This window comes from Drosophila innubila, assembly GCF_004354385.1.
Source record: "Drosophila innubila isolate TH190305 chromosome 2R unlocalized genomic scaffold, UK_Dinn_1.0 1_C_2R, whole genome shotgun sequence".
Lineage (NCBI taxonomy): Eukaryota > Metazoa > Arthropoda > Insecta > Diptera > Drosophilidae > Drosophila > Drosophila innubila.
Window position 1 is genome coordinate 25,498,995 of NW_022995374.1, and position 20,058 is coordinate 25,519,052.

General features: G+C 37.3%; 3 protein-coding genes across 3 annotated transcripts; all 3 read right to left on the reverse strand.

The window, feature by feature from the left end:
- Positions 1 to 7,820: 7,820 nt before the first annotated feature.
- LOC117784262 (protein 5NUC-like) lies at positions 7,821 to 9,967 on the reverse strand. The gene is made up of 6 exons (XM_034621952.1): positions 9,754 to 9,967; positions 9,570 to 9,705; positions 9,244 to 9,500; positions 8,887 to 9,163; positions 8,500 to 8,800; positions 7,821 to 8,443 (listed from the first exon to the last, which is right to left on the reverse strand). The coding sequence occupies exons 1-6, from the start codon at positions 9,954 to 9,956 to the stop codon at positions 7,854 to 7,856; spliced, it is 1,764 nt and encodes a 587-aa protein (XP_034477843.1). The 5' UTR covers positions 9,957 to 9,967; the 3' UTR covers positions 7,821 to 7,853.
- Positions 9,968 to 11,802: 1,835 nt separating this feature from the next.
- LOC117783810 (protein 5NUC-like) lies at positions 11,803 to 18,105 on the reverse strand. The gene is made up of 5 exons (XM_034621355.1): positions 17,652 to 18,105; positions 17,468 to 17,603; positions 17,149 to 17,405; positions 16,741 to 17,069; positions 11,803 to 12,422 (listed from the first exon to the last, which is right to left on the reverse strand). The coding sequence occupies exons 1-5, from the start codon at positions 17,834 to 17,836 to the stop codon at positions 11,848 to 11,850; spliced, it is 1,482 nt and encodes a 493-aa protein (XP_034477246.1). The 5' UTR covers positions 17,837 to 18,105; the 3' UTR covers positions 11,803 to 11,847.
- A 352-nt stretch (positions 18,106 to 18,457) lies between these two features.
- Positions 18,458 to 19,991, reverse strand: LOC117785595 (protein 5NUC-like). Its single transcript, XM_034623692.1, has 5 exons — positions 19,763 to 19,991; positions 19,568 to 19,703; positions 19,248 to 19,504; positions 18,915 to 19,191; positions 18,458 to 18,854 (listed from the first exon to the last, which is right to left on the reverse strand). Exons 1-5 carry the CDS (start codon positions 19,945 to 19,947, stop codon positions 18,558 to 18,560), a joined length of 1,152 nt encoding a protein of 383 aa, XP_034479583.1. The 5' UTR covers positions 19,948 to 19,991; the 3' UTR covers positions 18,458 to 18,557.
- Positions 19,992 to 20,058: the final 67 nt, after the last annotated feature.

Consider the following 20,058-nt stretch of genomic DNA (forward strand, 5'->3'; position numbering starts at 1 on the left):
TGAGGACTATTTTTCCTGCTGCTTGAACGATCTCCTCGTCTTAGTTCGATTCGGAGCTGGCTGTGTTGCTTGGCCGAGTACACAAAGGTAAATGTCGTGAAGAGGGCCAGATTGTTAGCTTAAAAAGGAAATTGACGAAGAGGCTTAAAGTCTGATTCCATAAGTACACTGTACGGAGTGCATGTATGTGTGTGTGCATGTATGATCATGAATGAGTGAGCCAGCAATGGAATAAGCCATAAAACCAGAAAGAAAGAAGCAAGCCAAAGAATATGAAATGTGACAGTGGCTATCACGATTGTAGCACCAAAGAAAAGACAAGAACCGACCCGAACATTAACCCGAACTCGAATCCAAACCCGAACCCGATCCCATACCAGCGCTTATTCCCATTCCCAATCCCAAACTTCAACCCGAACCCGAACAGCAATTTGCCCATTTCGTGGATGTGATTGGAACGCGTTGTAGGTGAGTTCATGTGTGTGTGTGTGTGTGTGTGTGTGTGTTTCTTTGTGTGCGTGCTGTCATCGTGCAGCACTGGGACCTGATGACTTGGCCATGCTCTTGGCCCGAACTCAGTGCTAGACAAAGAGCACAATAAAGCCGCGACGGTTTTGTCGGCGCAAAGGTACAGACAAGCGGGCCAAAACCGAAATACCAAACACACACACACAGACTCATTCGCATACATGCATACTTGCCTGGGTTGCAAGTCGACGATCGTCGTTGCCATCATTCCAATGGGAGTCGCAGTCCGCTTTTCATTGTTAGTTTTATTCTTTCTCCCACAACGTCGCATTGCTTTTAGGTTCTTCTGCTGGTCCCACTTACCTGGCTTGTGGCTTAAGTTAGGGCCCCATTCCCGTTCCGTCCCGTCCCGTCCCGTCTCGTTCCAAACCGACCCGACCCGTCCCGTCCCTTCCCTTCACGGCCTCATCTCCACCTCTCTCCGCCTTTGGCCACAGACACAGCTCCAGCCCTACGCGATCGTTCCATTAATTTGGTACGCTATCGCAGTCACCGTCGACGTCGGCGTCGACGTCGACGTTTCGACTGGTTTGTGGTTTTGGTTTTACGATCCCTGCCTGGAAGCGTGAAATGTAATAATGATCTTCTCTTTTGCATTTTGACAATACATAAGTCTGCGGGTGCCCCCACCAAGCTAACCAAAAGACCCGCAATAAAAAATGGTAATATTCTCTTAATATTCGTATGCTATATTTGTTACATTTGTAGTTTCATATACTTTTCTCACAAGTCTCACCAACTACTCATACGAGTAGGTATTTATTTATCTTTTTTTATGACCATGGTAATTGGCGTCTCATACACCTACACAAAAATGGCATATACTGTCCATTTCATTTAATTTATAATACATCAAATTAACGTAATTAAATAATCATCAATGAGTTGCCAAATGTTTATTGACTCCTTACCATTTCAATATCTCATTTTACAGTCCCAAGTGTTGCTTAAATTGTCAGTCGTAGTTTAAATTTTAATAAGAAAGAAACGTTATCTTCGCACGTCATAAATTTGATACCGTATATTAAATTTTCAAGTATGACATAGTAGTCTAAATTGGTTCAGAGTGTTCGATACACTACCAAATCTAATCTGCGAGTTTGGTTGAAATAATTTAAGCAACTACAAATACTTGTATACTAAAGCTTGATATTCGACTGATTCTTTCTATGACAGCTATATGATATAGTGATCCGCCTGCCTGCAGCAAAGTACGGTTGTGTGCCGAGTTTCATCAAGATGGCTTTACTCAGAGACTCTGAGACTAGTTTGCACATATGCACTCAGTTCGTTGCCCTGATCAAGAATATATACACTTACTGGGAGCTGCCACGCCTCCTTTATAGATTTGGTGACAAAATCTTAATATCATCTGATTCGAAACATTTCTCATATGCTCAGTCTATTGCAGCTTTGACTGACAGAATTGTAGTTTTTTCCAGCGTTTCTTAAGGTTGTCGGATATTTTTAGTGACACTTCATTAGCTTAAGCTGTCACTTCAGAAAGCCGGTTTAAGGACCACTAGAGTTAGAAGCCAAACTAACTTAGTGTTATTGGCATTGGCAATGCATTTTTGTTATTAATCTCTTTTGCATTTTTCGTGGTTGGATCTTATTCGTAGAGGAGTTTAATCAATATTTAATCCAATTCGACGTATGGATGGGTAAATAGCTAGATAGGTGGGTGTGGGCCATAATTATATACAAGTCGAAATACTAGTAAATACGAGTATAATAATGGTCAGGTGATTAAGAGTCATGGGAATGGGAATGCGTTCATTTTCCCAGTTGGGCCCAGGGCCTTGTTGTTTCCTTCGATCGGTAAGCATTGGCACTGACACTGGCAATGGGACTGGGCCTGGGCCTGGGCCTGGGCCTCGGACTGGGACTGGTACCTAAGTAGGGTCTGAGGCTCAGCTTCGGTCTAGGCGACTGTTGACTGGTGCTGACCATCAGCAAAAAGTTGGCATTGCGACTGCCACCAGGTCAGGGGATAGGGTTTTGGGGTTGGGGATGGGGATTGGGCTGTGGCTATGGCTAAGGTTGCGCCTGTGTCTGTGCGTGCGTATTGCAATCAAAATTCTATCGAGAAACGCACCAAGATTTTGGGCCGCCCTACGTGCATCGTTTATTGAGTTTGTTGTTGTTGTTGTTCTTGTTGTGGTTACTATGCTGTTGTCGAGGATGAAGCTGCCGCCGGGCCGACGCCGACGCCGACGCTGACGCCAACGTTGCTGCTGACGCCTGTCGACGCATTCAGTTTAATGTGACCGTCGAGTCGCGTCGGGTTGGATCCTCGCTATCTGGATTTAGTGTGCCTTGTGCTTGTGCTGGGCTATGGAGTTTAGAGTCTAAAGGTAGCTATTTGGATGGCCTTCGTCTTAACAGCATTCATCCATATCCATCCATACATGTTGCTGCTCTGCACTGGGCTCTTTTACGGCTGCTGATGGTGCTGCTTCTAGTTGATCTTGTGATCTTCACCATTTGTGTGCTCTGTTCTTACTTTGTTGGTTCCTGTACATCTTCGTTTTTTGTTGTTTTGTTTTTGTTTTTTGTTGCTGCTGTTGATGTTGATGTTGTTGATGTTGTTGCCTTTTTCTCTGCTTTATTTCATTGCTAGTTTTCACAGTGACTTGTTCGTGGACCGCGTTGTTCTGCTGTTCTAAAAATAAACTTGGCACAAGATTGAGGAATTTAATTCGCCTTTTGGAAGAAATCCTCGACTTTGCAAACGGACTTTGGCAACACGCAGACGAACTGCTAGCTAGCCTCGATTTATTTTTGCCTCTTCCTATGCACACACACTCACTCACACACTTTATACTCAGATACGTTCGCATAAGTATTTGAATCTGTATCTCAGGTGCGTGAGGCAGAGTATTGCTTCTGTATCCAGAATATTCAGAATCCACTTTGGCGTCAACTTTAGGAATGATGATGATGACATGCTCATGGTATGCTGTTCATTCGCAAACCAGCGGGAATGCTGCCACGAGTTAATATATATTAACATTTTCCGCATGAGATCAAAGGATTAAGAATTCTGTGTACGCAGATATCACGGTTTTAATTCCGGATCTCAGCTGCCAGCGAAAATGACACTCCTGATGCTGCACCTGAAGCTGAAGTTGAAGTTGAAGCTGAAGCTGATGCAGACATCACATTTCCACTTGCCTGATTTCAAATTAGAAGTGATCTTTCAAACGTTATGATTTGGGAAGTAGAATTCGTGAATTGCATAGCCAAGAACCATCTCAGCCTGTTTACTCTGATCTGTTCGTCTGTTTGTGTCCTTGATCCACGAAGGTCATCAGCATTTGCATCTTGGCCAGCATTTACCATTGCTGCCACGTGAGTGTCGTGAGTGCCGAACCCAGAAAATCACATAAACAATCCAGAACTATACCCTCCGGAGATCCAGGCTCATTCATACATAAATTTATATGCGCAGCTTCATCGAAATTTCCAATAAGTTATTAAAATATGCGGAATTGCAGGAAGGATTCGCAATAAATGCGAAGCATAACAAACGAATTATCAACTTGAACAAAATTGCAAGCATGGAGATTCTTTTCACATTAGTCTTTAGTCGACGACGACATACCCTATCAACTTATTACGGGCTAACATCGATAATAATTGGCAAACATTTAAAACTTGATCAGCGGGGGGTTTATAGAAGTCTGTGTTCCAAATTTATTTGCTCTATATCTTATAGTCTCTGATATCTAGGCACATACAGATGGGCAGACATATTTTACATATTTTTTAAGCGACGGGTATAAACATGAAATCGCTTATTTTTTAGGTAACGGTACATAACCTTATGTGACTTTAATTTCTCTATGATCTTATTGAGAATATAAACATGCACATATTTATAAATAAATTTATATAAATTACCTATTTTATTAACTGTTGAATTCAAATAAATAAATTTTTAGCATCTTCATTTTTGTCATCTACAACATTGAGAAATTTAAGCAGCTACTTCAAGCAAATTATCGTTATAATCCATTTCATACTATCCATTTTCGAAGTCAACTTTTAAGAAAAAGGGCAAGAAATTGGATAATCTAAATTTATTCATTCATTTATGGAGAAAAAGGCAAAAAATTTAGAAAATCAAAATTTAATCATTCATTTATGTACTTGATATGCCTCTGCTAGTGGGTTACTCAATGTGTATATTGTTTAATTATGTTTCTGAAAGAAACTTTTACCAAGCTTGAGTTTTTTGACAGGTCACTAAGAATCTAGAATTTTCATATAAAAGATTTCTAATTGGGATGATCGAGGTATCATTCTACTATATTATGATTGTATTATTGCATAAATTTTGATATTTAATTTAAGAATATTTTCATCAGATAATTCAACAGGTTTAAGAGTTAATGAAAAACTGAAAACAATTTAGCGAATAAAGTATTATATATGTGTTAAGTATATCCATGTTTCCACAGCTTTCGACTATTTAATTATTTTACCTGAGCAAAAAACTACACTAACCTCATTTATAAATGTCAAAATTCTTATGGCATCCAAGCTCTTTGGAAGATGGATCAGAGGTGCCTGAACGCGAGTGCTCTAAGTGTACATCTTTTGGGTCGATAAATGCATTCATTCATGCGTTACAAAAATCGTGACATAGTTGTTATATCTTTATGCCTGAGAATAATATCTCAGATCAGGCTTATTGCATTGACCGTGGTCATATCAACGGTAAATAATTTCGATCACAAAGCAAAGCCAGTCAAAAGACATAAGCAAACGAGGCAAATGAGCATTTGGCATGTCCAATGCCCAATGCTCGGATCTGATTCCAGAATCCCGATGCCTTGTCTACGGTGCCTAATGGACAATGGCTGCATAGCGTTAGCTGGAAATCCAAGAGAATGAGGACGAGGCAAATTTGGCCCAAGCCGATGATGCCTATGGAAGAGCAACCGAATCACCAACAACAACAGAAATGAAAACAGCCACAACAACAACAACAACAACGACAACAACAACAATTTGAAGTCTTCTTTGTGTGATTCACGTCATTTCGAATTCCATGTCAAAAGGTGAAGCCAATTCAGCGATTCTGGCGAACTGGGCACAAAAATCACGACCAAATGGCAAAGCGTAACAATGCCAAGACTGAAACAAAATGAGCAAATGCAACAACACGAAATTCGCCTTGAATGAAGATTGTTTCAACTAATTTGTGAGTCTGACTTTTGGTCTAGATACAAGTACCCCTACATGATGTTAGACTCTTTGTGCATTGGCCACACGAAGCAGTTAATGTCACTAATATGGCCATTACGAGTCCACAAGACGAATAAAGTATTTTTAGTGAAGGAAATCAAAATAGACAAAAAAAATAGATATAAGACGGAAGTTGTCTTTTATGCTCACATTTACCGTTTAAATGGGAAAAACAGTTCGAGAAGTTTATACATACTTATGCTCATACGAAGTGGTGCTAAGTGGTGCCAGCCAGCCAGTCAGACAGACAGTCAGACAGACAGACAGACAGACAGATGGCTCAGGCATATTTTCCCGGCCAGGGTCAACACACATACACACACACAGATACTTTCACACCTAACAGCGAGTCTCTATTTGCGAAATTGAAATGCCACTGCCAACATCTTCTCGGTATTTAAGCAGGCATTGAATGTGAATGTAACTACGGATGCGGGTGTGGGTGAGTTCAAGAACCTCTTTGAACCATGACTAACTGAATGACTGATAGTTGAAAGCTAAAGTGCCGTGCAAAATGCCCGATTCTGCACTTGACCGGTGTCCAGCAGGCAAAGACCTCAGTATACAGAATCCAGACCTTACTGACATCAAGTGTCGAGACAGAGTTTAAGTATGAGCTGCTCGCCATAATTACATACAATACGAGTACGAAAGAAGACTTCTCAGTTTGATGGGCTTGTGCATGGGCTTAAGCCATGGCTCATCGGCCATGGATGGGCCTTCAGCTGCTGGAAAAGACGGCTCAAGACAAGGCAGGGGGGGCAGAATGCCGCCAGCTGAATGTGTTTGTGTCGCCTACTACCAAGTCATTTGCTGGCTTCAACATAAGCTCAAAGTACATCTGTGTAGTTCTCACGACATCAGCTAAACCAGCAACAACAACACAGTAGCAGCAGCAGCAGAATATGCCAGTAGCGCCATTGAGCCAAGGCTGGGGGTGAGAGTGGGAGTGAGGGTGAGGGCCGAAGCTCAACCACTTCTTGCATGCGAGTGCACATTGGGACAAATACAGCAGACGATCTGCATAGGTCTGCATGATATTAAAGTTGGAAAGTACCTGGAAACTAGAAGTCATCTTCGTCTCGCCGATGATTTGATACAATTGCAGAAGCTTGAAACATTTGAAAAAAAGTTTTAATATTGAATAACATTAAGTAATTATATTCAATTAAATAAACTTTAATACACAAAATAAATATAGACCTAATTCAATGCACTAATAATGTACAATAATATTAACAGCAGGGGCGTAGACAGGGGAGGATTACATAATGGGCAATTTGACCAGTCCTGGATTCAAATTAAGAGAATTAATAAAAAAATCAAGAAAGCTCCCCTTCTTAAATTATTTGGCTTTCTTACCAGGTTTATTCAATACCAGTTGTTTTTACTGCAGCCAGTGTGCAGCTCAAACTCTTCAGGAATCTCTAACTATAGAGAATTTAACATCAAGAGACAAAAGTATATGCATAAATTAACACACACACTAGAATTTGTCTTTACAGAAGGAGTTAGCTTGTTATATCTATATAAATATAAGTAATAAGCTCGACGAAAACTTCTCCAATTTATCAAATTTAGTCGTAAAGAAAAATCCTGTCATTTATCCTTAAACAAACATAAGAAATTTTAGCTAGAATAGAGCAATAGATTTTAGATTTGTTGAAGCGATGTCAGGATTGTATGGATAGAAGGATTTTAAGAAAACTAACCACTGACGAAGTTATCTCGAAGTGGTTAAGACTATGCGGGTATAACTCGAATTAACCAAGTAAGTGAGCATGTTTATTAGTGCGTGCCAGATACAGAGAAGCTTGGACAAAGGCACATGTCTTGAGCCGAGGGAACTGTATAATAATGGAAGGTCAATGCACAAGCTGGCGGTGCGACGACCCGAGGTTTGTGGTCCGAGATCCGAGAGTAAAGCAATTAACAAAAACAAAAAATGAAGCTAACGAAACTGCGCATTAGAACAGATCATTAATCTAGCACTCGGACTGGGCATGTTACATACAGATAGTCTTTGCACATAATCTTAGCATTGGTGACAACTAAGAGCTTCTAGTTTCTTAATTTATTAAAAGCATCGGCAAAAAGTATAATAGTTGAGGAGCTACAAATACAACTAATGCAAATCGAGACTGAGATCGGAGAACGGCACAAGATCTGAATGCTTTTTCCACAATAGTTATTCGTTGTTCCCGTTTAGGGAAGACAATCTTATGTTCCTGGAAATATTTTGTTACTATTTCGCGATCAATAAGGCGCATAGTACTGTGCTGTGCATCTGATCCTTCTTGAAAATATTTATGACCATCTCCGCCATTAAGTAAAAACGTCGGTAGAATCACCCCATAATATTTATGTCTATCCAGTGGTTGATAGTACGGAATCTCACAATCAGCGCAGAGAACAAAAATTGACGTAACACGTTTACCTTTTGGCCGATTAAAATTTAAAACAAAACGTAGGCCAGACACTTGTAGAAAGCCTCCACCCGAGTCTGAATTGCGCAAAGATGCCGAGTGCTCCAACGACTTGACAAGGTTTGCTCCCTTAACACGGGCAACGGATATGGTATTGCCAAAGGGCAACACGGTGGCAATATCTGCGCCGGTTACAGTACCATCCTTTCCTCCATCAATGGATGCGCGTATTCCTATCAATGAAATATAATAAAAATAAAATTATATGGATAGTATAATAGATAAGTACCTCCTCCATTGAGCAGAGCTATAGATGCATCAGTCCAATAAAGTCCACCAAAGTCTTCAGCCACACGGCCGTAAACCAGGGAGTCACAAATAAAATTGCCAAAGTTGCATTCCTTATTTCTACATGCTGTACGATCGCCATTAAGAAACACCTTAGTAGTTCCTATCACCTGACTATCCAGCTCATCTATTTTCTTCCTTTTCATTTCTAAGAGAGATTTCATATTACTCTCGAGCTCCACCGACGAGTCCAACAAGATTGGATTGCCTTTGAAATAGATTAGGTTCCCTCCATTGTCAAACTAATAATGAGATTGAGTTTTTACGAATAAATCTTATGAGTACTAATGAATAAAAAGAATACTCGTATTTTACATTGTTTACTTGCCTCCAGATGAATTTTACCCAAATATTTGGTATACGCATATGCCTGCACGACAGGCACCTGTCGACCATTTGGCTTCACGACAATAGTTGGATAGTTTCCCTCGGGTTTCTCTTTGGACGGTGGATTACCCGTGTAGAGAAAAGTGTGCGAATGTCCACCGATGACAACATCCACATCTGGACAATTGATGGCGATTTCCTGATCCCTCTTGTAACCAGAATGACCCAGTGCTATTATAATATTAACTCCTTTCTCTATAAGCTTTTGAGCTTCCGCACTTTTATGTACAACATGGCACATAGAAAATACACTTGTAAAATTTCTGTTTTTAACTTCAAATTAAATGAAAGCAATTACTTAATTGATGGTATTTCATTGTAGTACTCCAGATCGTTCAATGCAGCCAGTTCTCTTGTTTCAGGCGTAAGATAGCCAATAATGCCAATCTGTTTTTCCAATTTTGTAATGATCGTTGACGGCATCAACCTCTTTGCACTTTCCAATTGAGGAACCTTACTTAGGTCCAAGTTGCAACTCACTATGGGGAAGTTGACCTTATTCAGAAAGGGAAGTAGCCCATCGATATTGTCATCAAACTCGTGAGTTCCCAGAGACTGGCCAATTGAGACGATCTCTTTAAACTTATCTAATAGTAATGTAATGGTCATTCGAGCAATACCTACCACTGCATCTGGATTGAGCATATTCATAAGTTCAGCTGCCAGATCGCCTTTGTAGAGCGTAAACCAGGGCGTTCCCTGATATGTGTCGCCTGCATTCAGAAAGAGTGTCGGTCCCTCAGCTCTGGCCTTAGCTACACTAAGATAGGACTTAAGGATTATCAAGAATGTGGCTGTGGGTACTTACGCCGTAGCGACTCTAGCGAAGCCTCCAAAGCACAGGCCTCTCTCGTCGTCTCCCTTGGGACACTTCCCGCTGCTTCCTTTCATTGGGTCATACCTGGCATGCATGTCATTGTTGTGCACGATGGTAAACTTAAATCCTTGGCAGTGTTTAAGGAAAACCAGAAATTGTATCAAACCCCAAAGCACCTTAAACCGAAGTGCCATTTAAATATCTAGGCGTTTTTTTTTTTTTTGCCACTAATGCGTTTTAGTATTTTGTGTCTTTTTGACTATTAGTACTTAACTCATTTGAAAACAGTTGATAAGTTAACTGAGAACATTAAACATATGTATTAATATTGAGTGCGTTCACCAGAACATATCGATCTCAGAAAATTAGCTTTGATTAAGCTTGTATGATTGTTCAGTTGTTCAATCATAATGCCATCATTTTGTGATTGTGATGAGTCTCTGCTTGTGATGCCTTTTTATCGATAAAACAAATCGTACGCACAAGATGGCACAAGATTTGAAATTAAAAGGAACGAAATGAATACCGAACCACTTTATTGGTCTCTAGAGGATATGCAGCCTGTTTTTGGGAAAAAGGCGTCGAAAAATGATTAAAGTCTTTACATATTTAGCAATAAATAGGCGTGCAATATTGGCCTAATTGTTTCATATTACGAGTTACCATCTATTATTTTAAACTTGCCCTATTACTTTTTTGGCTTTCATTTTATTAAGCATTTTGCGTCAAAATGTTGTGAAAATGAAGTGAAAACTTTGATTTTGTCTGAAAATTCAATCAAAGCGTTCACCAGAAGTCCAAGATTTTTTTTTTTATAGGTGATAGATGATTGTTGACTGATCTGGTGTTAACATGAACCAAACCCACTTTTATTTTATACATGACAAAATATAACTTTAAAAATGTTTTATAATACAACTTCTTTTTTTAATTTTTCTAAAACTTACTGCAGCCAGAACTTGAGAGTAAAGTATGCGATTCGCAAAATAAAAATAGATCGGCTAACAAATAGGCTAAATTTAAAAAATCCCAAAAGTCATTTAAAATTCTTGTTTTATTTATTAATACTTTTTTTTTTAATAGTAATGCATGTCATCTACATCAGATTCTCCTTTTACTTTATACCATGCTCCAGTTTTATTTAAATCTAAATAGATGAATGCAATTCATAGTAAAGACAAGAGCATTACCAGCGCAAATGAATGAAAATAATTTTGTGCCTGCATCGAACAAATTAAAGTTTAAAAAAAACTTTAATATACTAATACTTTAGACATTGTAATTTTACCATTAATGCAAACATGTAGAAAAATATGTAATTTATTTGTTGAATTTCTTTCATATTTAAAAAAAAAAAATCGTCAAAAAAAAAAAATTAAACGGTCTGGTAACACTGGATATTTCAGCAACTCAAAACAAAACAAAACTATCTGCAACACTGGTAATTTGTGCAACGCAAAGCTGTCAGCTACACTCTCAAGCACTGGCTGCTACGCCTGCCTTGTTCTCTCTTTATTCCTATTAAAATATATATATTCAGTAAATAGGCTATATCGTCTGAACCCCTTAGCCAAAAGACGCGAAATTTTACGTTTTACAATATAATTGCAATTTAACAAAAATCCTTACAGACATTTTGTCATAAATCGCCAAATTGTAAGCTTAATTCACCTGTAAAATGTTAACTGAGTACGTTAGATAAAAAGTTTAAAGGTACGCCTAAAAGTCCTCAGAACTACCTTTCCAACGATATATGTATAGGATATATCTGTATATCTTCTATGGTTTGGAAACTGTTTGTTTTCAATTTTAGCGGGAAATAGCGTACACTCCCGTATCTCTTGACCGAGGTGAGGTAGAAAAAGTTTTAGTATTCCATTTTGTTAGTTTAGACTAAACCTTTCGATCGGTATATAACTCGATCTGATCGGACAGCCATAGCAAATTTTCCATATTAGCTGTATATATTGCAAGTCGCCTTTCGCACCCTTCGTGCTGCTTTCGTCACTAGCGCAAACTGCCGTTCGCAGTGATTGGTGCGCGAGCTCACACACTTAAACGACAACATATTAATTTTAAAATAGCTTATATGATTAGCAATATAGAAACAGTTGAAATCAACAAATTCTCAAGGCAACTGATTAATTTTATCGCAGAACCAGTGGTTACGCTTTCGAGAAATGCTCTAAACTCAATGCGACCTTCCACTTCCGTATAGACGAATTTGTGATGCTGCAGATACTGGTTAACAGCTTCGCGGACTGTTTTCTGCATACGCAACCTCTCAGGATTGACTTCATCGATCATGATGTGGCCATCACCACCATCAAGTATAAACTGCGTCACAATCACCTTGTAGTACTCGGTGTCGTTAAGGGGGCTGTAAGAGGGTACCGTGCAACTGGCACAGCGCACTTCCGCAGAGACGACACGGCTTCCCTCTGGCATATCCGTATTATAGACAACGTGTAGACCGGAAACCTGAAGGAACGCTCCATCGGTCCAGCTAAGGACAACAGCAGCCGCGTGTTCGAGGGCATTCCAAATAGCTTTTCCACTGATTCTCGTGATATAAAGATCGTTATCAAACGGAATTGTCGTCAATATATCGCTCTGGGTTATTATGCCGTCGGATTTTTTCTCAATTGAGCTGCGTATTCCTAAAATACCATTATAAAAGTACTTTAAAATATATATTTTAATAGTTAATATAAATATTTTTAAGATCCACTAACAAAAATAATTAAAACATACCATAATTAACCAAAACCACTTTTTTGGATAGATATGGGGCCCCACACGACAAAAAAAAACATTTTTTTTTTTCTCTATTGTAGAATTTTTTAAAATTTGACTTTTGTTCTGTATCATTTTGTATCATTCAAACAGGATTTAAATGACCTTTTCATTGATACTAAAATCTTCATAAAGTTAGTTACATTTTGTCAAAATAAATATGCCGACCACTGCATATATATATCTGTAATTAATCCATACACAGTCTAAGATTTTTACAAGTAGATTTAAAACTATTAATTTTTGAATTAATAATTTTCTTATGATTTTTTTAAATCTTTTTTTAAAACTCGAAAAAAATTCTGAACCGCGGTTTCTTGTTGCATAGCTGCATTAATTAAGCGTCGTTTAAGATTTGGGTCATTAAAATCTATGGAGAGACGGCTAAATTATTAGCACATAAACAAATAAAGAAATCCCATGGCAGTTATATGTTATAGTGGTCCGATTCCAACCAAATTTGGACAGGTTGTATAAGACGATACGAGATTCATAATTTGTGAGTTTGGTACAGGTAACTTAAAAAATAAAAAAGTTTTTTACACTAAATGTTGCTTATCGACCTTTCGTATCGATCGTTCCTATAGCAGCTATATGATATAGAAGACCGATTTCAATCAAATTTGGTTAGGATGTAAAGGGCAATTTAAGATACACAATTTATCAGTTTGATTGAGATATCTTTAAAAACAACCAACGTTTTGATACCAAACCTTGATTTTAGACCCATCGGTCCTACGGCAGCTATGTGATATAGAAGTCCGATTTCAACCGTGATTGGTGAAGATGTATAAGGTAGAATAAAATACACAATCTGTGAGTTTGGTTGAAATACTTAAAAAAAATAGGAAAGTTTTTCATACTAAAATCTGATTTTCTACCGATCGTTCCCATGGCAGCTATATTGAATAGTGAACCGATTTTAACCAAATTTGGTAGGGATATATAACACATTACCAGATACACAACCTGCGAGATTTGTTGATATATCTGATCAAAAAACAACTTTTCATACTAAAGATTGATTTTCGACCGATCGTTCCTATGGCAGCTATATGATATAGTGGTCCGATTTGAACCAACTTTGGTCATAATGTGCAAGACAACAACAAGTTCATATTCTGTGAGATTCGTTGCGATATCTCAAAAAACACAATCATTTTTTATACTAAAGTCACTACCGCTCCACATGAAAGTCATAAAAATCAAGAAAAACATGCATAGACATAAAATGTTATTTTATCGCCGTTTCTCCAAAGATTTCTATGAATCATATCATAAACGACGCTTAATTAATGCAGCTTTGCAACAAGAGGTTAAAGCCACAGTTCAATTTTTTCGAGTTTCCTCGAATTTTATAGTAAAAAAAAGCTTGAAAAAAATCATCATATTCTTAATTCAAAAAATTATATATCATTAGGAATATGCCAAAAAATGCCAAAACCTGACAAAAAAGCCAAATTTTAAAAAAATTCGAAAAAGACAAACTCTGCCACAGCCAAAAAAAATTATTTTTTGCAGTGCTCCCAAAAAAAGAGTCGACCAAAACAATCAAAGCAATTCCCTCCCACAAATGACAGAAACAACTGAGTAATCTCGGTCTCTTTCTGAGCAAGACCCTTTTTTCCTTTCACTAATTCTCTCGGGCTTAAGTTTATACTGAGCAAACACACAAATCAGTTTTGCATGACAACTCGATCAGGAACATATTTTTGGCCTCTTACAAAATGAGTCTACAGATGAGCAAATCGTAAAAAGGGGAAACAAAAAGGGTCTTTAAAAATTTTATTTTTAATTTAAAATTAAATTAAAAAAAAATTTTTAAATGCAGGGATCTGCTTGCACTATCTTCGGTATGTTATAGCTCACTGGTAGCCTTGAGAATATCCCTTCAGCTCACGGGAATCAATCGATTAACAAGAATTGGGGTCAAGGATCGTTTTTGCCCAAGTCTTTCAGCGTTTTTTATATAGTTTATGTCGTTTTTCGTTTGAACTCAGAAAATCGGTCTCTGAAAATCCCGACCGAAATAAAACCGAATCGAGTGGATATTGCTTGAGCATCCCCTTATTGACACAAAACACAATTGAGCGTTATTTTTTCTCTCAGCCTTTTTGGGATCTGTCCGAATGAAACAGGTTTTTTCCTGACAGTAAGAAAGTCTTGACCCTTTTTTGCAAGCTCTGTCCTTTGTCGTATGGAGCCCCATACCTATCCAAAAAAAGTGGGTTTGGCTCAGTTGAGAAGAAATAGTCAAAACTTTGTGCCGAAGCCCGGTAGGCCCTAAAAGATTGATAAAAGCTTTTCTGTCATAATTCACTTTTAATATAATTTACGCATCTCTTTTATTGATGCACATCGACACATTTATCAACTTTAATTTTACTACCTATCAAATGCGTAATAAAGAGAAACAAAGGTAAATCGCTAAAAATTTTAAAACAAAAATCCGTATTTTAAAATATTCAGGCCTGTTCCGGTTATCACTTCCTATTTTATGGGATTTTATAAAATGTATAGTTTTACGTTGAATTTAGGCTAAGTATTTTAAAAATATCTTTTTTTTACTTTATCAGACATGAATTCATCAACTTAAATTGAATTCAATCCGCAAAATATATCCGGAATGAAATTAAAAGAGGTTAAAGATCTTAACTTTAAAGATTTTTAAAAAAAATTAGGGATATAGAAAGAATTATTTAAAATTGTTTTCGATTATATAGTAATTTTGGGCCGGGCTAGGGGCGGGCCGGCTTTTTTTTTAATATCTGACACACAAATACCAATTTCTTCACTCAAATTAAAAAAAAAAACAAAGTAAAAATAAAATTTTGATATGGAATAATATATACACTCAGAAATGAAATCAAGATTTCCGTAATTAAACAGGCCATTTTCAAATACAAACGATCTCAAAAGCTGTCTATGATTACGAGCTTTCTAAAGTTGAGAACAAAAATCTTATTTCAAGTTCGGTTTTCGTAAGTACGGAATGTATAATTTGACGTCGAATTTAGGCTAAGTATTTTAAAAATATCTTTTTTTTACTTTATCAGACATGAATTCATCAACTTAAATTGAATTCAATCCGCAAGATGAAATATAAATATAATGAATATCTGACACACAAACACCAATTTCTTCACTCAAATTAAAAAAAAAAAAAAAAGTAAAAATAAAATTTTGATATGGAATACACTCAGAAATGAAATCAAGATTTCCGTAATTAAACATGCCATTTTCAAATACAAACGATCTTAAAAGCTGTCTATGATTACGAACTTTCTAAAGTTGAGAACAAAAATCTTATTTCAAGTTCGGTTTTCGCAAGTACGCAAATCTTAAAAGAGATTTTTCGGGGATACTTTAAGTACGTTTAGGGTTTATTTCATGTCTGAAAAAATTTAAAACATACTACTTTAAGTATACAAATATGTTAAACTAAACCCAAAACAAGTTTTCTAGTACATAACATTGTCATAATTAAATTATTAATTTTAATCTTAAAACATACACTAAAATTAGGAAAAACACCAAAATTAAATACCATTAAATAATGGTGTATTTTATTCGTTAGCGACCATTCGGATAGGTGCTGATTTTCTGAGTGTAGGAATCAGCTCGCGAGTTCACTATTTTAATATTGTCAGGGTTGTTAACATTGTCAACTGAAATCATTGTCGGTGCTAAATTGTTTTCATTCTCGAAATCTACACACGAAGTAATTTCTTGCTTTTTCTAACAGTTGCTAACTTGGGTTTCAAATAAAAACTAATTTAATTTAAAAATTAATTGATTAAAAATTAACTGATTAAAAATTAAATTAATTTAGTTTTTATTTACATACTTCCTTCACATACCTCCTCCATTGATTAGAGCTATGGGTGCATCCGTCCAATAAAGTCCGACGAAATCCTCAGCCACACGGGCGTGAATCAGAGCGTCACAAATTAAGTTGCCAAGATTACATTCCTTTTTTCTACACGACATACGATGCCCATCAAGATGTACCTTTGTAGTCCCCACTACCTGACCATCGAGTTCATCTATTTTCTTCCTTTTTAAATCCAAGAGAGACTTCATTTTGCTCTCGAGTTCAACCGACGAGTCCAACAACATTGGACTTCCTTCAAAATTAATTAGGTTGCCTCCATTGTCAAACTAGCGAGGTTGTATTTTTACGAATAAAACTTAATTCATATAAAATTGTTATTACTATACAGTATTTACTTGCCTCCAGATGAATTTTACCCAAATATTTGGTATACGCATATGCCTGCACGACAGGCACCTGTCGACCATTTGGCTTGACGACAATAGTTGGATAGTTTCCCTCGGGCTTATCTGTAGACGGTGGATCGCCCGTGTAGAGAAAGGAGTGAGAATGTCCACCGATGACAACATCCACATCTGGACAACTAAAGGCGATTTCCTGATCCTTCTTGTAACCAGAATGTCCCAGGGCTATTATAATATTAACTCCTTTCTTTAAGAGTTTTTTCGCTTCCGCACTTTTAGTGCAATATAAAAAATGAAAAATACTTTTGTCAAATTTCTGTTCTTAACCTCAAACTAAAAGAAAGCAATTACTTAATTGATGGTATTTCATTGTAGTACTCCATATCGTTTAATGCAACTAGATCTTTTGTTTCAGGCGTAAGATAGCCAATAATGCCAATCTGTTTTTCCAATTTTGTAATGATCGTTGACGGCATCAACCTCTTTGCACTTTCCAATTGAGGAACCTTACTTAGGTTCAAATTGCAAGTCACTACAGGAAAGTCGACCTTATTAAGAAAAGGAAGTAGCCCATCGATATTGTCATCAAACTCGTGGTTTCCAAGGGACTGGCCAAGGGAGACGAAATCATAATAATGATGTGATTGATGGTCATACGAGGAATACCTACCATTGCATCTGGATTGAGCATATTCATAAGCTCAGCTGCCAGATCGCCTCTGTAAACAGTATACCAGGACGTTCCCTGATACGTGTCGCCTGCATTTAGAAAGAGTGTCGGTCCCTCAGCTCTGGCCTTAGCTACACTAAGATAGGACTTAAGGATTATCAAGGATGTGGCTGTGGGTACTTACGCTGTAGCCACTCTAGCGAAGCCTCCAAAGCACAGGCCTCTCTCGTCATCTCCCTTCGGACAATTTCCACTGCTTCCTTTCATTGGGTCATACCTGGCGTGCATGTCATTGTTGTGCACGATTGTAAACTTAAATCCATGACATTGTTCGTGAAATATCAGAAATAGTATCAAACTCCAAAGCATTGTCAGTTAAAAGTACTTCTTTTATTAGTATACTTTTGTGTCTTTTTTATTATTATTTGTTAACTTATTTATTTGAAAACAGTTGATAAGTTTACTGAGAACATTAGTATTATTTAATCGAGATTACGCCATGGGCAACCGCACACTGCTTGCTGTCTTATACAAGCAGTGCGTTCACTATGTACTGCTTCCATTCTTCTGCATTACCGTGAATACTCTTATATTTTGGGTATAAGAAATCGGTATAAGGTATGGAAAAAGCAATGCAACGTGCCTGATTATGTTAACAAAAAAAAAAACATCTACACGAGGTAAAGTCTAGTGACGAAAGAAATTTCTAGCCCCAAAATGTCTGATATCCAATTTTGTGTTGAAAAAAAATCAGTTAAATATAAAAATGTTAAATAAAAATATAAATTACTAAAAAAAAAAACCAGAAAAAAAACCAAAAAATTACTTTTTGCGCAGTGCCGAATGCCAATCCTTGTTTTTTTTTCTAATTTATATTTTTTTTAAATATATTTATATTAAACTATATTAAACCCTTCGTGCTGCTTTCGTCACTAGCGCGAACTGCCGTCCGCAGTGATTAAGTGTATGAGATAAGTCCTTTTAGAGATATTCAGTAAATATTATTTACTTGGGTAGCAAACCGTAATTTTGTGTAATGGTAACTGAACTTTCTTCACGTTGTTTTAATTTGTTAATAGTGCACTAAAATTTAAAAAATGTGTATTAACACAAACGCTGATATCATTATTATAGCTTGCAATCTCTTGACTTCATATCCTATGGAACTTGACTTTTCTAGTTCAGGAAAATCTTTTTCATCATCATTCTCCAGGTACCTTATAGTTTTTAGGAACGAGTTCCGCTCTTCCCAATATTTTTTATTGATAATGTCTATTTGTTTCCTTTTAATATCCAAAAGAGACTTGATATTTGTCTGCTGAGGAACCCACTTATCCAGTAGCATGGGGGTGCCATTAAAATTTATTAAATTGCCCATATCGTCAAACTGTAAAAAGATAATCATTGGATCCTTGAATGATTCAATACTCTTCCTACAATATCTAACCTCTAAGTCAATTTTACCCAAATATTTGGTAAACGCGTAGGCTTGAAGAACAGGTACCTGTCGCCCATCTGGCCGAATCATCACGGTCGGATAGTCACCCTCTGATTTCTCCTCATCTGGTTCATTCCCTGTATATAGAAACGTGTGCGAGTGTCCACCAATGACTACGTCTACGTCTGGACAGTGCAAAGCAATCATCCGATCCTTTTCATAACCAGAATGGCCCAGAGCAATTATAATGTTAACACCTTTCATAATAAGCAGCTTCGCTTCAAGGCTTAAATGATTTGAATATATTAACCAACTTTTCTGAATAGTGTTGTGGTGGCGTACTTAATAGAAGATATCTCTTCCGAGTATTCAATTGTATTGTAAGGCACGTAATATTTCGTAAGCGGCGTAATGTATCCAATAATGCCAATTTTCCTGCCGAATTTTGTGATAATCGTCGAAGGAACTAAATTTTCAAAACCTTGTACCTGTGGAACCTTACGCACGTTGACATTGCAGCACACAATAGGGAATTTGATCTTATCCAGAAAAGGCACCAGTCCAGCGATATTGTCATCGAGCTCGTGATTGCCCAGAGCCTGTCTCATGATATGGGTTTATTAATACTTGTATGGATTACACTATTTTGGGTGCTTACTAACCATTGCATCTAGATCAAGTAAGTTCGATAGCTCGGCAGCTAGCTGTCCTTTATAGACTCCGTACCAGGAGGTGCCATGAAAGGTATCTCCCGCATTCAGAAAGATTGTCGCTCCCTCGGCTCGGGCCTTTGCCACACTGAATTTTATTGAATTTATGACTGTCGAGATGATATCTCAGATGTGGCAGAAACTTACGCAGTTGCCACTCTAGCAAAGCCTCCAAAGCACAGGCCTCTCTCGTCGTGTCCCTGGGGACACTTCCCACTGCTTCCCTTCATCGGGTCATATCTGGCGTGCATGTCATTGTTGTGCACAATGGTGAACTTAAATTCATGACTTTGTTTGAGAAAGATCAGAAATAGTATCAAGCTCCAAAGCATTTTAAGCCAAGGGTCTATTAAAATATATATTACGACTACTTGGAAACTTGAATGTACTTGTCGTTTTGTATTACTCATTTCTGTTTACTTGTAAACAAAAAAGTAAATATT